Source organism: Pelobates fuscus, chromosome 12 (assembly GCF_036172605.1).
Source record: "Pelobates fuscus isolate aPelFus1 chromosome 12, aPelFus1.pri, whole genome shotgun sequence".
Classification (NCBI taxonomy): Eukaryota; Metazoa; Chordata; class Amphibia; order Anura; family Pelobatidae; genus Pelobates; species Pelobates fuscus.
Window position 1 is genome coordinate 108,500,821 of NC_086328.1, and position 20,353 is coordinate 108,521,173.

The 20,353-nt window shown below is 43.0% G+C and overlaps 1 protein-coding gene across 8 annotated transcripts in view; it reads left to right on the plus strand.

Moving 5' to 3' along the window:
* NAV2 (neuron navigator 2) overlaps positions 1-20,353 on the plus strand; it is a 322,958-nt gene that overhangs the window by 265,890 nt on the left and 36,715 nt on the right. For 7 of the 8 annotated variants that reach the window (XM_063438399.1, XM_063438395.1, XM_063438397.1 and 4 more), the window contains 3 exons: positions 2,973-3,095; positions 17,070-17,208; positions 19,747-20,038. In XM_063438399.1, the coding sequence (XP_063294469.1) occupies positions 2,973-3,095; positions 17,070-17,208; positions 19,747-20,038 (554 nt within the window). Of the gene's footprint in view, positions 1-2,972; positions 3,096-15,235; positions 15,339-17,069; positions 17,209-19,746; positions 20,039-20,353 lie in introns of those variants that run through there. The other variant, XM_063438403.1, reaches the window with a different exon arrangement.

Sequence of the window (20,353 nt, forward strand, 5' to 3'; positions counted from 1 at the left end):
CGAAACGCACTTTATTCATCACTTTTTTAGGATTAGTCTGACACTGTAGTCTATTGAGATATGTCTTTAGGATTTCAAACAGCAGGCGCGTCCCGTTACAGAGCGCCTAATGGCTGCGAGAGGGAGCTGCCAAGCTACCCAATATAAACATTATATGCTCACCACATTCTATGATCAACGTGGAATGCAATTACTGACTGGCAATTAACAGGTTAACTTGTATTTTACAGAGACCTGCCAGATCTACCTAGAAATTAGTGGGTGATCACTTTCCAAAAGTGGGAAAGTTTAAGTAATTGCTGTACTTCTTTATGGCTGCATGGACTTTTATTCATGAAAAACTATGAATGAAGCTGAAGCGATTTAGAGGCTGCTCTGTGTGCCAAGTGTATACTCAACAGCTGAACCACTATGTGTGGAGAGTGTGAGATATAGACTGTACTGCCAAGGAATTGGGAGCGCTAGGATCGGCTGGGAGATTTTAGCCACCTCCTGGTAAATGTAGACCCTTGGGGATTTCCTGCAGGTGCGTTGCCTTCAAGTGTTAAACGTTTATAATCAAAATGCATTCAAAAACGGGAATCGACTACAGGTGGTCATGTTAACATAAACAATAGTGTAAAATGAAGTAAATGTCAGTTTTTAAAGCAATGATACCTTATGGGGTGGTGCCAGTTGCTCCAAATACCTGCTCTCAGTACATAGTTTACTAGAGCGGCCTACCTCCCCAGGACTCCAGGGAGAATCTAATGAAGGAGAAGAATGGTTTGCCAAGCTAGTGTTCACTGCTTTAGACTATTATTTACTTATTGTGCTCATTTCAAAGATTACATTTTCTGTAATTGGAATTTTGTAGGGACTTTCACTAATTTGAATGGAATTTAGTACAACTTGGCTCGATTAAGGATATTGCGAGTTCGTTCTCAAACCCTTGCAATTACATTTTTAATTAAGAGAACTCATGGTTTTTATGTTGAGAATGGCGGTGATAAATGAGAATCCGGTGCTGGGTCTGCGACCCCTCCAATGTTTCACTGCTGGTATTCCCATCCGAAAACAGGAATATCACATCCCTAGCTAAAAGTTACTTACTGGTTGGGGTAGGTGTGGCATTGAGGCTGTGGTTAATAGTTGTAGTAGATGTGGTATGGAGACTGCGGTTTGTAGTTGTGGTGTGTAGGCTGTAGTTAGTAGTTGAGGTAGGTGTGGTATAGACGCTGTTGTTAATAGTTGAGGTAGGTGTGGTGTAGAGGCTGTGGTTAATAGTTGGGGTAGATGTGGTAGAGAGGCTGCAGTGAATAGTTGAGGTAGGTGTGTTATAGAGGCTGTGGTTTTAGTTGAGGTAGGTGTGGTATCGAGGATGTGGGTATAGTTGGGGTAGTTGTGGTATGGAGGCTGTGGTTAATAGTTGAGGTAGTTGTGGTGTGGATGCTGTGGTTATAGTTGAGGTAGTTGTGGTATGGAGGCTGGGGTAATAGTCTGAATAGTTGTGGTATGGAGGCTGTGGTTATAGTTTGGGTAGTTGGGGTATAAGGGTTGTGGTATGGAGGCTGTGGTTATAGTTGGGGTAGTTGTGGTATGGAGGCTGTGGTTATAGTTGGGGTAGTTGTGGTATGGAGGCTGGGGTAATAGTCTGAATAGTTGTGGTATGGAGGCTGTGGTTATAGTTGGGGTATTGAGGCTGTGGTTGTGGTATGGGGGCTGTGGTTATAGTTGGGGCAGCTGTGGTATGGAGGATGTGGTTGTGGTATGGGGGCTGCGGTTATAGTTGGTGTAGTTGGGGTATGGAGGCTGTAGTTGTGGTATGGAGGCTGTGGTTATAGTTGGGGTAGTTGGGGTATGGAGGCTGTGGAGGCTGTGGTTATAGTTGGGGTAGTTGGGGTATGGAGGCTGTGGTTATAGTTGGGGTATGGAGGCTGTGGTTATAGTTGGGGTAGTTGGGGTATGGAGGCTGTGGTTATAGTTGGGGTAGTAGTGGTATGGAGGTTGTGGTTGTGGTATGGGGGCTGTGGTTATAGTTGGGGCAGTTGGGGTATGGAGGCTGTGGTTGTGGCATGGTGGTTGATGTTTTGTAGCTTTTGGTTAAATATCCCTATTCTGTTACATTTCCCAGACTATTTTTAGTCCAGATCCATTTCCCTTTCCGTATTTGTTTGTGTTCTGACCTCCTGGGAACACATTTATTCTGTCTGTAACGTGGAGAGGAGAGGGTCCTGTTTCATTGCTGATCTTGTTGATAGCTAACGTTTCATAACATTGTACATTTTTTACTTGGGTGCACTTTTTTATGAAATTTTTGTTTTTATTTATCCTTTCTTTCCTTGGTGTTTAATTATTGATTTCTGTTAGTTAGTAGCTTCATGTCTTCTGTTCTTGGTGTGGATGCTGGTAGGCTGCATATCCCTTTAACCCCTTAAGGACACATGACATGTGTGACATGTCATGATTCCCTTTTATTCCAGAAGTTTGGTCCTTAAGGGGTTAAACTCCTTATCTTTCCAGTTATTTGAATTCTCCTGAGGCGCTGAGTGTTAGGCATCTACAAACCTTAGCATGCCATCCATTATAAGGCCTGATGTGCCTTACATGGAGAATAAAAAAAACTCCTACTATTTAAATGGGATTTTCAGGAACTGATATTAAGCCTCTTGAATTCTCCCAGTCCTATCAGAGCGAGGTTACACACAGTCTAAATAACCATTTATTTTTTGTCACTTTATTTGTGAATCTGCATCGTTAACATAGGGACGGTCAGTTGTAAATAAAGTTTTTAGAGTCTGTACTATAGCTCTTTAGAGGTTTTAACTATGTCTCCCTGTGATAGGCTGCATTAAGCTGGCGTTCGATAGATTTTTGAATAAATTCCTTGTTAATAAATGTTTGTCTGAATGGGTGTGCATCTTGTAGCCCCTTGCAAAGATTCCGAGTTCTGTAAAGTGTGATGCATTAACAGTTCTATGTTTTTATGCCAGTTATATGACAGATGGAGGATTGGGACTTTACACTCGAAGACTGAACAGACTACCGGATGGGATGGCCTCTGTACGGGAAACTCTTCAACGCAATGAAACTGCTGGCCAAGGAGACGCAGACAGGTAATCTGCCAATCACTCTGTATCCATCTTAGACGCAATGTCATCCTAATTATAATACAACATCCCATCACTCTAGATCTAGGAATTGGAAATACCGTAGTTGGCTAATGATCACAAGCCTTCCATCTTTCATCCCTAATGTTACAGTGACTGTAACAAGCCACCCATATCCAATCCCTAGTGGCAGGAGGACTGTAAGAAAGCAATCATCCCTCATTGCCAATGTCAAGTGTGTCCATAAACAGCCACCTCTCCTACAACCCCCATGACTGTAACGTGTCACCAATACCATGGGTCACAGAGGGCCTAATTAAACAGATCCTACTTCTAGGAACCATATTCTGAGTCTGTTGGAAGGTGTCTTGAGATCTTTTCTGACGTTTTGTTTGGCACATTTTGTATCCGTAAATAAGTTAAAGTTGACGTCAAGGTTAAAGTATCACATAGAGAAACACACAACAGCAATATTTACAGCAAACTCTGGCCAAACTTGCTCCACCTTGTGAGTCAGCAGGTATATCTGGTCCAGAGGAAAGTATGAACACCCTGCAGGTGTCTAGGAGAAGTATAAACACCAAGCAGGTGACCAGGGGCAGGAATAAACACCCAGCCTGAACAGCCTCTGTATGTTGCAGGTAGGAAAGTCAGCTACCTGAACAAGTTAGAGTGAAAGTTTGCAGCTGAAATGACTTATATTGATCTGGATTGTCAGAGACTGCACTGGTGACTCAATAAGAGAGGAAAATAAAACTTCTCTTAAATATATTGTGGCCTTGACTAATTTAATGGAATTAGAAAAGGATAAAGCAGGGAGGTTCCACCTAAAGAGACCTAAATTCACTGATGAGCCATAAAAGACACAGATAATCTGGATAAGCTCTCTTTACATAGAAACATAGAAACATAGAATGTGACGGCAGATAAGAACCATTCGGCCCATCTAGTCTGCCCAGTTTTCTAAATACTTTGTACTGTCACTACTGTTCAATAAGAAGCTGAATGTACCATTACCGTGATATTATTGAGATTTGTTACATCTCGGTGAGACACTTGGCCAACAAAATTGCATACATGAAAAGGGCAATAAATGAACATAGAAAGCATGTAACTCAGCACGTGTCCTGTGTGACAGTCAGTGCGTTGCCAAGATGGCTTCAGATCTTCCTGGACAGGTTGAACTGGCGCCCTGTATGGCGTGGGACTGATGCTTTCTGGTAAACACTGCCAACAACTACAGTTAGTACAGACAAAACAAATCTAACATAAGTAAAGGTAGAGGATTGAAATGTGAGTTCTGCTGATGGAAGAAGGCTGGGTCTGCCGTTTAGTAAATAAACAGTGTACAGGTATCTAACTCTAATTATAGCTATACATTTGACTCTCTATCAGTCAGGCTGATGACTATCACTGCAGTATGTTTTCCCTATGCTGACATTTTAGAAAAGTGCACAAATTTAGTTATTTGCAGCAAACACTCTCCCCCGGGGCTGAACCTTGGGGTCTTTGTAGTTTCCCACATTTAACTTATTAAAATTCTAGTTGCACCTTCGTGGGAAGTGTCTTTAACCATCTTCTCATAGCTGTATCTGCAGCGACTTGTACATACTATCTCCAGCGTTATAATATTTATATCATATACCTGTCTTTACAAATGCTATCTCCGGAGTTATAATATGTATATCATATCATATACCTGTCTTTACAACAGCTATTCCCAGAGTTCTAATATATATATATATCTCATATACCTGTCTTTACAACTGCTATCCCCGGAGTTATATGTATATCATATCATATACCTGTCTTTACAACCGCCATCCCCATCGTTATAATACACACATTATATAATATACCTGTCTTTGCAACCGGTATCCTCAATGTTCTAATATTCACATCATATCATATACCTGCCTTTACAACCGCTATCCCCAGTGTTATAATATGTATATCATATACCTGTCTTTAAAACTGCTTTTCTCAGTGTTATAATATGTATATCATATACCTGTTTTAACAACTGATGTTCTCAGTGTTCTAATATACACATCATATCATATACCTGTCTTTACAACCGCTATCCCCAGTGTTATAATATACACATCATATCATATATCTGTCTTTACAACCGCTATCCCAGTGTTATAGTATGTATATCTTATACCTGTCTTTACAACCGCTATCCCCAGTGTTATAACATACACATCATATCATATACTTGTCTTTACAACCGCTATCCCCAGTGTTATAGCATGTATATCATATACCTTTCTTTACAACCACTATCCCCAATGTTCTAATATACACATCATATGATATACCGTATATACTCGAGTATAAGCCGAGTTTTTCAGCACATTTTTTGTGCTGAAAAACCCCAACTCGGCTTATACTCGAGTCAGTGTCTGTATTATGGCAATTTACATTGCCATAATACAGACAATGGAGCTGTGGGGGCTGCAGAGCGGTTACTTACCTCTTCTGCAGCTCCTGTCAGCTCCCTTCTCCTCCGCGCCGTCCGTTCAGCACCTCGGTCAGCTCCCAGTGTAAATCTCGCGAGAGCCGCGGGGTCATAGTGCGGCTCTCGCGAGACTTACAGTGTGAGCTGACAGAGGGAGCTGCACGGACCGGCGTGGAGGAGAAGGGAGCTGACAGGAGCTGCAGGAGAGGTAAGTGCTCCCTGCCAGCCCCCTTTCTCCCCCCACTGAACTACCAATGCCACTGGACCACCAGGGAGTAAGAGCCCCCCTCCCTGGCCAGCTAGCAAGCAGGGAGGGGGGACGAAATTTTTTTTTATATAAATAATAAAATATTAATAATTAAAATAATAATAATAGTACAAATAAAATAATACAAAATAATAATACAAAAATATTAGAATAATTAAAAAAATAATAATTAAATAAAATAAAATAATAACAAATTATAATAAAAAAATATAAAAATAAAAAAATTGTAAAAAAAATTATAAAATTGCCCATGTTCTATCAAAAAACCCTACCCCGTGAAAATTACCTACCCTCGTCACTTCCGGTGACGCAGCCGCACCGGAAGTGACCCTCATCCAATGGAGGAGGAGGGTGTGCGCCGCCGCGCAAGCGCACACCAACTAGGTAGGGATTTTTCACGGGGTAGGGGAAATGAATGCAACAGTGCGCACGCGCGGCAAAGTACTCCCGTCGGAGGTACAGCGCGCGTGCGCACGAGTTGCAAGGGAGCGCTTCACAAACCGCGCATGCGCAGTATAGGGGTAGGGAAATGTGATGGCTATTAGCCCTGTGAGATCTCCCTACCCCTATACTGCGCATGCGCGAACTCTGATCGTCGGATTAAAGCCTCTCCCTGCTCCCAAGCCTCTCAGCCATCCAAGATTGAGGGTGAAGTATGGTGGGACGGTGGGTGTTTATGTGCATCATATTGGGGGGTCAATCTTGGATGACTGAGAGTGCTGGGAGCAGGGAGAGGCTTTAATCCGACGATCAGAGTTCGCGCATGCGCAGTATAGGGGTAGGGAGATCTCACAGGGCTAATAGCCATCAAAATTCCCTACCCCTATACTGCGCACGCGCGAACTCTGATCGTCGGATTAAAGCCTCTCTCCCTTGCCACTAGTGCGCACGCGCGCTGTACCTCCGACGGGAGTACTTTGCCGCGCGTGCGCACTGTGGCGTTAATTTCCCCTACCCCGTGAAAAATCCCTACCTAGCCTAGTTGTTGTGCGCCTGCGCGGCGGCGCACACCCTCCTCCTCCATTGGATGAGGGTCACTTCCGGTGCGGCCGCGTCACCGGAAGTGACGAGGGTAGGGAATTTTCACGGGGTAGGGTTTTTTGATAGAACACCCACCCCCCACCAAGGCTCTGCAACACACACACACACACTGCACACATACTCATACACACACTGCACACACACACTGCATTCATACATACTGCACTCCTATACACACACTGCACTCATACACACACACACACACTGCACACATACTCATAGACACACTGCACACATACACACACACACACACACATGCTGCATTCATACACACTGCACTCATATACACACTGCACTCATACACACACAATGCATTCACACACACACTGCACTCATACACACACACTGCACTCATACACACACACTGCACTCATTCACACACTGCATTCATACACACGCTGCACTCATACACACGCTGCACTCATACACACGCTGCACTCATACACACGCTGCACTCATACACACGCTGCACTCATACACACACTGCACTCATACGCACACTGCATTCATACACACACTGCATTCATACACACACTGCACACACACACTGCATTCATACACACTGCACTCCTATACACACACTGCACTCATACACACACTGCACACATACTCATACACACACTGCACACATACACACACACACACACTGCATTCATACACACTGCACTCATATACACACTGCACTCATACACACACACACACTGCATTCACACACACTGCACTCATACACACACACTGCATTCATACACACACACTGCATTCATACACACACTGCATTCATACACACACTGCATTCATACACACACTGCATTCATACACACGTTGCACTCATACACACGTTGCACTCATACACGCGTTGCACTCATACACGCGTTGCACTCATACACGCGCTGCACTCATACACAGGCGCTGCACTCATACACAGGCGCTGCACTCATACACAGGCGCTGCACTCATACACAGGCGCTGCACTCATACACAGGCGCTGCACTCATACACAGGCGCTGCACTCATACACAGGCGCTGCACTCATACACAGGCGCTGCACTCATACACAGGCGCTGCACTCATACACAGGCGCTGCACTCATACACACGCGCTGCACTCATACACACGCGCTGCACTCATACACACGCGCTGCACTCATACACACGCGCTGCACTCATACACACGCTGCACTCATACACACGCTGCACTCATACACACGCTGCACTCATACACACACTGCACTCATACACACACTGCACTCATACACACACTGCACTCATACACACACTGCACACATACACACACACACACACTGCATTCATACACACTGCATTCATACACACTGCACTCATATACACACTGCACTCATATACACACACACACACACACACACACACACTGCACTCATACACACACTGCATTCCTACACGCGCTGCACTCATACACACGCGCTGCACTCATACACACGCGCTGCACTCATACACACGCGCTGCACTCATACACACGCGCTGCACTCATACACACGCGCTGCACTCATACACACGCGCTGCACTCATACACACGCGCTGCACTCATACACACGCGCTGCACTCATACACACGCGCTGCACTCATACACACGCGCTGCACTCATACACACGCGCTGCACTCATACACACGCGCTGCACTCATACACACACACTGCATTCATACACACACACTGCAAATAAATATTCACTTAATATCATTTTTTTAGGATCTAATTTTATTTAGAAATGTACCAGTAGTTGCTGCATTTCCCACCCTAGTCTTATACTCGAGTCAATAAGTTTTCCCATTTTTTGGGGGTAAAATTAGGGGCCTCGGCTTATATTCGGGTCGGCTTATACTCGAGTATATACGGTACTTGTCTCTGTTGTATTCAAGTGTTCAAGTATTTGGCTGACTGAGATTGATGGAAATCATATCCAGTGCTTTCACCATGGCTTGTTGACACAGCCATTTTAGTGTTTGGCTAATAAACTCCATAGCCTTCAGTCAAACTTTTACACTGTGCAAGTTGTGGACAGGAGGTTTAGAACATGATCTGTCCACCAAAACAATAAGCAGATCATAAAATATGTATTATGGTGTACATTATTTGCTGTAAAGCACAATATGAACGAAGCCAGGCAGTTCTGGGGTCCCTAATCTTAAGACACCCTATGTTAGTAGGCGGTATCTCCTATGTTCAGAAGATAGTAGAATATATGTCAGAGTAGGCAGTAGAGAGCAATTCTGTCTCCCCAGTCCTCTCTTAATATATATATTGTTATTGGTGGAGACAGAATTTATGTCTGTAGCAGCAAATAACTAGTTCACAGAAGTGTAACTCCCACCAGTCTCAGGCAGTGCTACCCTTGGATTAAAGGAACCCTAACCTTAAAACAAATGTAATGTAAGATATACATAAGGATGCAGTGTGTACGATGGGGAAATTATGCATTCGTATGGTTCTGTCTGAACCACTCGACCTTCAGTTTCAGAAAATGCTCCAAGTAATAAAGATAATGTCATCATAGTTTTAGATCAGCATGTTAGGGCCCCGGGGGGCCAGTGAAGGGTGCTGCCTGTTTGGGAGGGACATTGTGTGCAGGGTGGGTCTGTGAGTTGGAAGCTCTCCCTGCCTCTTACTGACTGCCTGACCACTGAGGAAGCACCCAGCACACAATGAGTTAAGGCACTGTGTCAGCTGACTGTGCAGAAGATCCAGTGGCTGACCTTGGAGGGGACCCAAATAGCCCCAATTAGCTGCCATAAAACATGCCTGCCAGTTGTTTGAAGACTGTGTCTAGCAGAGCAAATATTTGAGGGCTGACCCCTGAGTCAGTGTTTGTGAACAGTTTAATCCACACAGAGAGACTCCAGGCTCCTAAGGCTCACCTTGCAGGTAACTTCGTGTCAGCGCTCTGTACCTGCATGAATACGTGGTTTGCCTACACGTAGGTAGTTGGGGTATAGTCTGAATTCCACATTTGTACAGGATATATTCCCACTGTTCCTAGACTCTAGTCTGTATGAACGGCAGAAAGGGCTCCAGAGCTTGTGTTAAAGATCTCCTGATTCTGGGTAAGGTGGAAGGGGGACAGTATGTTTGCTTATCTGTCTGTGCCTTGTAATTAACTGTAGATTAATTTCCATGCTCAATGACAGACGGTTGTGAATTTATATGTTTACAGCAGTGATGGCCAAAAGGTAGATCCCCAGCAGCTGTTGTAGAACTCACAGCTGCTGTGCTGTGAATTGTAGTCCAACACTGGACGTGTACTCTTATTCTATCAGGTGTCTTAATTTTATAGGTGCACGAACCCTGTGTCCCAGGATCTGTATCAAGTCCATGAATTTGTGCTTTAATAATTTTAATGCATTTCAAACAATTCTGTTTGTTTTTTATCGTCTGTCAAGCTCAACTAATTTATTTGAATTTATACAGCTCTGCCCGTTGCGTGCACTAAACATTTTTGCGTTTCCTTTGGGAGAAAAGACTAGAAGTAGATTATGTTTTAATTAATTTGTTTGTGACCAGCAGATATTCATTTCTGGAAAATAGCTCTAAAAGTTGAGTCGTTACAATGATTATCATTAGGAGGCTCCAGACTATTTCTGTTTTTGTGCTTTGCACCTCTATATATGTGTGTGCATTATAATCAGTATTTATATGGCACTAACATATTCTGCAGCGTTTTATGACTATAGAAAGGCAATATTTAGAGCTCACAGGAGCTTACAATTTCTGCGGATTTGAGATAGGCAGATATATATTGTTAGGGATACTTATGCCTGAGGTGAATTGGGCGAGATTCGAAACAGAGTTTCCCAGTTATAAGGCAGTGACGTGTCTATATGTGTATATGAGACATTTTTTTTTCGCCCTTGCCCCAGGTTTGAAGCTGCAACACATCTAGACATTTCCTCCTCCAATAGCTGTCTCAAGTGTTCAGTTGACTCGCCGGCTAATAACCGTCTGCCTCGGAGGCCGTGGTAGTAGGATATAAAGCCTTCTGATGTATTTGGCTGCGGTCACGGTGGCAATATATGGCAGGTTATTAGAGCATCAATGGAAACAGGAAGTCATTAAGCTCCTTGCTGGCTCCCTGTGTGAGTTTGGGAAAGAATGCCAAGTATTGCCGTATCGCTGCTGTGTATTGCGCTGCTCCCATATTCGCCACCTTAGGGGGTGTATATAGATTTGCATTAATCATTTATTTAATGAGCAATCGGTTTGTATAGCTCATTTTTACTTTCTGGGAGACTAAACAAGTCCTAATAATGTTTGAATGAGCTGGGGTCATTGAATGGAGGCTATTTAATGCTAATTTTTTTTAACAAATTCCTGACACTCATTACTCTCTATATGGTGAAGGGATTTCCTGGAGTAAATGACTTAATACAGAGTAAAACTCTTCCCATGGCTGTTTGAAGTATGTAAGGCCAACTTTAAAATACAAAGCAATATTATCAGAATGGTGCTGGAGTCATGTCAGCGCAGCACTGTTTATAATGCTATTCATCATACTATCATAGGGTTCAGCAGTGTATTGTTTTTTTTTTTGGATTGTTGTTTTTGCATCTTCAACCTTATTAATATTATTATCATTGATATGGCACCTACATATTCCGCAGTGTTTAACCATTCTAGAATCCTGCGTACCCTAACTCCCATCAAGTCTTACAGTGGACCGTGTGTTTAGTGTAGGTACCCCCAAACATTAGCACCCTAGCTGCAATATTTGGTGCAGTTGTGATTGGTGCTCCATTTATTTAGATATTTTCTGGAATATATGTTACGGAAGCTATCTCAATGTTCCAGAGAATGGTTTACAGGTAGATATACCAGATCAGAGAGGTGTAATTTACCAGCAGAAAATGCCAACATTAGTAACTTGCGCAAATTCTTGGGTAATCTGAAATACAGCAAGGGCCTCTGGGAGCCCCCGAGGCCACTGACATAACGTTTCATCCAGCTGCACCCCTGATACAATTGTAACGATAACAGGAACCGGAAAAATTATGGGCCTTTCCAGTCTCCACAATGTAGAACAAAGTAACCACAGGATTATCTCTGAGAGAAAACCAGCTGGGAGTAGGTCAGACGCCTGGGCTAGTGCCCCGGGGTATCCGTGAGCAAAATTGGATTTCATGTGAGCGGCTGCTGAGTAATGGCAGAAGAATCCTATACCTTGCTGCCCTATTTCCTTAGATGAACTAGATAATGATTTTTTGTTTGTTTGTGCGTGTATTTTATATTACACTCTATCCACATCGTGCCTGTCTTAAGAGTGAGGAGAACAAATAAACATGAAGCTGTGGAAGGGCTGCGGATAATGACTGCTATTAACTGAACTGCACATTGTAGTCCGTAGTTGTAATTAAATTAAAATTTAGAAATTCTCCAACTCTCGCTGTAGTCATGGCTTGGCTATTTTATCCTTAATTTTGGAATACAGATTTCAGTTCAGTTTCCTGATTCAGGGATTTTCCGTAAAAACTGCAAATATGTGCTATGCAGCAACCATTCGTAGTACTCTGTTCCATAGATTTATACAGCGTCCGAGATTGAGTACGCATCAAAAGGATTGTTATTTTCATATACATTTATATATTCTTAATGTGTCCACTATCACAAAGGACATTTTTTTTATTTTTTATAAATTAAGCGCATGTAAATTAATATATACATAGATTTCTCTTGTGGCTAGTTTGCACAATCTGTACTTTTGACTAAATACAGAGCTAACCCACACTGCTGAAAATAAAGGGAGATTGAGGACATCTGTGCGTTAGGATGTGACTGTGTGGGGGCGGGGGGTGGGGGGGGAGAGGACACAATATTAAAGAAAAAAACATTGTACATTAAGTCAAAATTCACAATTTCATAAGCGTAATAATCCAAATATTCCCCGAGTACCTGGCATGGGAAGAGACTAGTTGTAGTTTGGATGTGTGCTAGTTTTAAGTACTGATTAAATTCATGTCATTGTGCTTTTTGGGCTGGAACACACTTGATCTCTCTTATCAAAGATGATTAAATATTTTCTCTATATCATGTAGGACTGCCAGAACCACCGTGCTCTCAAGTGGTGTCTTAATGTTGTTGGCAAATGCATGAAAATTGCTGCCCTGTAGATTTCACGTGCTGCGGAAGGGAAATCAATTCATTCCCAAAGCCGTTCACTTTGGGTTCTCCCCTCTCGCAGCAGATGAGCTGCACGTACTGTAGGACAGCCCTTTTCATGTGCTGCTCATTAGCATGGTAGATGTGAAGCATTATATATGATGTATTATCTTTTGAGGTTTGGGTATTTTTCTGTAAGCCGGGCCATGAGGAGAGCAGCTGTGTTCTAGATTATGACTTTAACATTATTCATAGCTGTATCATCAGCGATGAACAAATACTTCTCGAAAATCCTGAGTGAGCATTTTCAAGGTATCTTTCTCTCTGGCTTTTCGCCCGCCAGCTGCTGTACGTTAGATGCTGTGTTTAAGCTGGTGGTATCTCTGCCTGTGGATTCCTGGTTTACTCTGTGATTATCTGACTTTTCGACCTCATTCCACAACTAACTACTAAACCTCTTCCAGCTTATTTCATGCGTTTGGAATTTGAACGCTCCCACTTTAGATGGCTCTCCTGCAGGCACACAGCCATTGCCTGGGAACTTGTTCTAATATGCCGAGTGTGGGCCTGTCATACAGAACTGGTAATAATGCTGGGTTCCTTGGAGTAGGTGCTAAAAAGAGCAATTTATTGAATGGTTGTTATATTTAAAAATAATTTCATAATAAAAAAATAAAAAAAAATCCATTTTGATTGTAATATGCATAATACGGTAGTGCCAGTAGTATAAATATTGAAAGGCTGGAAGTTGTATGCCATCTTCATGCCCTCTCCGCAAAGATCCTTAAGGGCGCAGTTGAGATGCTCCCCCTATAATCAGCCAACCAAATTCTGTCTGTGGTTATTAGGAGTTGTAGTTCTAGTTGTTGTCCTGCTATTTCTATAGGTAGACTATAGGCGGAGATATAAGTGGAACAGAAGAATAAAGCAGATTGCTTGTAAACTAGGACAAACTGGTCCCTATGGGTCCTTAAAAAAACAAACACACTTTTTTTAGTGAATTTCAAACACATATTGCAATAATTTAGGCAAAACAGAGCTGGTTTAGAACCAATCTTTAACTCCACAATAGCAGATTTTGCCATTTAGTTTTCAGTTCATTAGCTTGCTGTTTAATGAATAAGTCCCAGTAAGTATTTCTGTTGTAATGTTTGCATGCTAATTAATGCTTTCTACCTTCGCACCGATTGACTGTAGAGGACACGCCACTAGCACACTAATGACACGTCAGAAGCAGCATTATACCAAACATTATTACTATTATTATTATTGGCATTTATATGGCTCCAACAGATTCCGTAGCGCGTTACAATATTATAAGGGGGGGAGGGGGGAGGGATTTAACTTTAAATAGGACAATTACAAGAAAACCTACAGGAACAAATGGTTGAAGAGGATCTGCAGCAGTGCAGACAGCAAATATCATGTAAAACTCACATAAAAAAAATATATATATATATTACAATATAACCCTTATAGATAATGACAAATCTGTCTCCAAAGACGGTTTATTGATTTAAACATTTCAGTTTCAAAACAGTAAAGCAAAGAAATGTCAAAAAGTATCAGTGCTTATAACTACATATAAACAAAATACCTATTTATAAACTGTATGTTTCTATATACTGTAGTGCACTTCATACCTGAGCCATGAGACTTGATCGTTTAACTTGTCCTAGCCGGCAACTCACTGGTTGAAGCTCGCAGGTTAGCTGAACTCAGCCAGCACGTCACTGGTTAAGTGAGCTGGGATCAGATTTCCTAGCAGGGATTCTTGTGAAGATTTTGTACTTTGTGTGATTGTTGGCTCCTGCATGTGCACCTAAAACACAGCTTTTCTTAGCAGAGAGGCTGTGATCATGTCTACAGGGCTGTGAGTTTGTGTGTGGGTCAGTGATAATGCGTGTGGGGCTGTGATCATGTCTTTAGGCTGTGATTTTATGTGTGGGTCTTTGATCGTGGCTGTGATCATCCGTGTGGGTCTGTGGTCTTCCATGTGAGGCTGTCGACCTCTGTGTGTGGCTGTGATCGTGGCTGTGATTTTTGCGTGTGGGGCTGCTTTCTTCCATGTGAGGCTGTGGACTTCCGTGTGTTGCTTTGATTGTGGCGGCGACTTTATGTGTGGGTCTGTGACTTCGCATTTGGGGCTGTGATCTTGTGTGCGGGTCTGTCATATTGCGTGTGTTGCTGTGATATCGCGTGTGGTGCGGTGATATTGCGTGTGGTGCTGTGATATTGCGTGTGGGTCTGTGATTTTGCGTGCTAGGCTGTAATGTTCTCAGTGAAATTCTATAGATTCAGTTTGCAGATCTCCAAATATAGAATGAGATACGTACATGGGCTTCTTGCAGACAAGGTAAGAAAATGTCTGTCTTGTCTCATCTGCTTTCTGTGCTGGGATAAACCCAAACATTTCATTTACTGTTTGCCCTGGGCCCTGGAGCTTACAGTTTATTTACATCCTATTCAGAAATACACATTAGCAATCAGGACTAGAAGGCATGCGGATAACTGTTATTAGTTATATTTTATTAAAACTCTGGGAATCAGACTGTTTCTAGTTTGCCAGGGGGGGTTGGACTTTACATTCCCTTTATCTCGCTGTTTTCTTACCTTACCTTCTAACCGGAGGTGAAGGTGAATAAGTGCTTAATAAAGAATGAGGGAGCTCCGATCTGTGAATTGCGCTGTATCAATGTTCATTGGTAATTGTTTCTTCTTTCGTGTCTTGTGCTGACTTAGGGCTAAATGTCAGTCTCTTGGGGGTCAATGTACAATTTTTATTTATTTTTGTTCTTGGCTAGGATAGATCTGGACTTACTAAGTGAATTTGCCTTAATCCTGTTAGTTTGGCCCCTTCCCATGGCCACCTCCTCCTTATCACATTCCCCTGCAGCCACTGCTGTCTAACCATTGTCTGAGGAGGCCCCAGAAACAAGTTTTACCAGTTTTCTAGTTACAGCCCGGGGCTCTATTTAATGGACTCTCAAGCTCAGCATTACAGGGGAAAATAATAAATTAGGCTCTTCTCTGCGTTATTTCGGTAAATACTTTGTAACACTTGGTTTGAGTATTCCACTTTGTCTTTTTTTTTTTTTTTTTACTATTGATCCCTGTTTATGGAGTGATATCCGATAAAAGTGATACAGTATTAATATATGGGCATGGGAATCACTGTACATTCTACTTTCAATGTTCTCTGATGTGTGCAATCACATTTGGAATCCTCTCTATAACAATCTATTGTGTTCCATGCCTGCTCTGTGATGCCTCCCACCCCCCTCCCCACACAGTGCATTCTCGTGCTACCCCCTTCACCACCACCACTGATTAATCTCTCTGACATGCGGCATTGTAACTGCTGTCCTGTGTCATTGTGCTTTTATAGCTTTATTAAAGTGAGTAGCATCAGTTAGTATATATTATTATTATTATTTTATTATTAATATAGCGCCAACAAATATATGAATCTTGATAGCACTGCTGGCCATTAATAACACTGTGTGGGATATTGTGCTGGGGATATATATATATATATATATATATATATATATATATATAGATTGACAGAAATAGATATGAACAATGAAAACAGCTTATTGAAAATATTGCTTCCATTTCTCTCAGAGACCTTTTAATATTTGAGCAGGACCCTCCTCACTTCCTTGAAGTTGTTGGATTATTTGTACTTGCCTCTATTTTGAAGGATAATTTGAGTATTATTATTTAAAATACTACTACTTATATGTGCATGTTGTGTGTGATTGATATATGAATTATTGAAGTACACAAAATTAATTGAAAGATTATATTGTCTTTAACACCTATGAATCGAGACACGACTGAACATTATAAGGCCATGTTTCAGCTATCGGACAGTTTTGTGCCTTCTGTGGTTAATCTTGGTGCTGGAAGCAGTTACTGGCTTTCAATATGCAGCTCAAAGAGCTGGCTGTCATGTTAAGACTTCAATCTGGCCAGGATATATTTGTGAGAGTTGTTCTTCACACAGCTGTATGTAGGTTCTAATAGGATTCTATAATGCCGCATGCTGATGTTTGAATGTTATTGCTTTGTGTTCTTGCAGTTGGGATGACAGTAGCTCAGTAAGCAGTGGGATCAGCGATACAATCGATAACCTGAGCACCGATGATATAAACACCAGTTCTTCCATCAGTTCATACGCCAACACGCCTGCCTCATCGCGCAAAAATCTGGATGTGCAGGTAAATACATAGCTGTTATCAGACCATGAAATTAGAATACATGTTCTATAGGACACACTGGGAAACCTCTTGGGCAGGCAGACATAGTCAGACGTACAACCGATCCCTGCTTCCTCTTTTCCTTTTTCTTTTAACCCCTTAAGGACCAAACTTCTGGAATAAAAGGGAATCATGACATGTCACACATGTCATGTGTCCTTAAGAGGTTAAATAGGAAGAAATTATTGTTCTATAAAACTAGCATTCCAGGTAATGTTGAAAATTGTTGAGTGTATTTTAGGGATATAGATACAGTATATTAGTTAACGGTGCAGTCAGCTCTGTCTGGATATATTGTATATTTTGTGCAGTATGTCCCGACAGGATATAAATATATGTATATAATATGACATGAGATAGAGTTTAAGATTTATCTATTATTATTTTTAAGTATTGTAGAGTGGAGTGAATGCATTGCTGCCTTTATATATTACCGTATATACTCGAGTATAAGCCGACCCGAATATAAGCCGAGGCCCCTAATTTTATCCCAAAAAACTGGGAAAACTTATTGACTCGAGTATAAGACTAGGGTGGGAAATGCAGCAGCTACTGGTAAATTTCTAAATAAAATTAGATCCTAAAAAAAATATATTAATTGAATATTTATTTACAGTGTGTGTATAATGAATGCAGTGTGTGCGTATGTGTGTGTGTGTGAGTGCAGCGTGTGTGTGTGAGTGCAGCGTGTGTGTGTGAGTGCAGCGTGTGTGTATGAGTGCAGTGTGTGTGTGCATGAATGCAGTGTGTGTGTGCATGAATGCAGTGTGTGAATGCAGTGTGTGCAGGGCCGGTGCAAGGATATTTGCCGCCGTAGGCAAAAAAAATTTTGCCGCCCCCTCCCCCCCCATATGTCCTGACTTCCCCTCCTCCTCCCTCAGTGGTCCTTACCTCCCCACCCCCGTGTTCCTTCACTCCCCCCCCCAGTGGTCCTGACTCACCCCTCCCCTAGTGGTCCTTACCCTCCCCTCCCCTAGTGGTCCTTACTTCCCCCTCCCCTCCCATAGTGGTCCTTATCCCACCCCCTCCCTCTCATAGTGGTCCTTATCCCCCTTCTCCCTCCCATAGTGTTCCTTATCCCCCCCCATCCCTCCCATAGTGGTCCATATACCCCCCCCCTCCCTCCCATAATGGTCCTTATACCCCCCCTCCCTCCCATAGTGGTCCTTATACACCCCTCCCTCCAATAGTGGTCCTTATCCCCCCTCCCTCCCATAGTGGTCCTTATCCCCCCCTCCCTCCCATAGTGGTCCTTATACCCCCTCCCTCCCATAGTGGTCCTTATACCCCCTCCCTCCCATAGTGGTCCTTATACCCCCCCTCCCTCCCATAGTGGTCCTTATACCCCCCTCCCTCCCATAGTGTTCCTTATACCCCCCCTCCCATAGTGGTCCTTATCCCCCCCCTCCCTCCCATAGTGGTCCTTATCCCCCCCCTCCCTCCCATAGTGGTCCTTACCCCCCCCCCCCTCCCTCCCATAGTGGTCCTTATACCCCCCCTCCCTCCCATAGCGGTCCTTATACCCCCCTCCCTCCCATAGTGGTCCTTAACCCACCCCCTCCCTCCCATAGTGGTCCTTATACCCCCCCCCCCTCCCATAGTGGTCCTTATACCCCCCCCCCCTCCCATAGTGGTCCTTATACCCCTTTTTTTTATTATTAATTTTTTTTTATTATTTTATTTCTTATTTTATTTTATTTTTTCGTCCCCCCTCCCTGCTTGATATATGGCAGGGAGGGGGGCTCTCCTTCCCTGGTGGTCCAGTGGCAGTTCAGTGGGGGGGAGAGGGGGGCTGGCAGAGCTGTACTTACCTTTCCTGCAGCTCCTGTCAGCTCTCTCCTCCTCTGCGCCGTCCGTTCTGCTCTTCTGTCAGCTCCCAGTGTAAATCTCGCGAGATTACACTGGGAGCTGACCGAGGTGCTGAACGGACCGGCGGAGGAGGAGAGAGCTGACAGGAGCTGCAGGAAAGGTAAGTACAGCTCTGCCAGCCCCCCTCTCCCCCCAGTCTGTATTATGGCAATTCAAATTGCCATAATACAGACTCTGACTCGAGTATAAGCCGAGTTGGGGTTTTTCAGCCCAAAAAATGGGCTGAAAAACTCGGCTTATACTCGAGTATATACGGTACTTTTTGTAATTACAGATATTAATACATACATGTTTATTTGTTACTTATGAAAATTCACAGTTTCACAATCAACACATCACTATTTTGTAAAATATGTTGTTAAAACAAAACGGGATCCTTCTTAGGCAATATGGGCTAATAATACAGCACAATACAGAGATATATTGTACAATAGATCAAAACCCCAGATGTACTCCGTCTATTGTACAGTACAATACACAGTACTGTACCTTTACCAACATTTGTCATTGGCTTTTGATGTATTATTTGGTTTCTGGAGATTAGATGGTTGTAAAGAAAGGAGATTTGCTGCATTAATCCTCTATGCGTTTTCATAGTTTCACATATTCTTTACAATCCCTGTTATTTAGCCCGATGTGGACAAACACCTTCACGGTGATCGCAATTCTCCGTGGTCTGGAGACCAAGTGAAACGATCCAATGGTGGATTAGACAGTGGGATAAAGATGGAGAGCACCTGTAAGTGGAGAAAAAATCCCTCTGATGTGTCCGATGAATCTGATAAAAGCACATCTGGGAGGAAGAACACAGTCATCGCACAGACTGGCTCATGGAGGCGCGGGATGACTGCGCAAGTTGGAATTACCAGCCCACGGACAAAGGCATCAGCTGCAGCAGGTGCTCTCAAAGCCCCGGGATCAGGTAAGCACCACCCAGCACATACATCTGCAGAACAGAAATAGCTTTAGCATGTAGAACAGGCAGAGCTTGCTTTCATATACTGCATCAATACAGGAACATCAGCTTTTCTGCTTTACATTCATAAACTGAATGGTGAAGGAGTGGAGGGAGATAGAGTTTTAAGATGGCAGAGTCCACAAATGGAGGGGCCAGTGGCTGGAATTCAAATTCAAGACTAAGAGTTTCTCAGAGTAAGAGACTGTTAGACACTTGGGAGGCACAGAGGGTATTTAATGGAAGGGGAAGGCACATGGGGTATTTAATAGAATGGAGGCA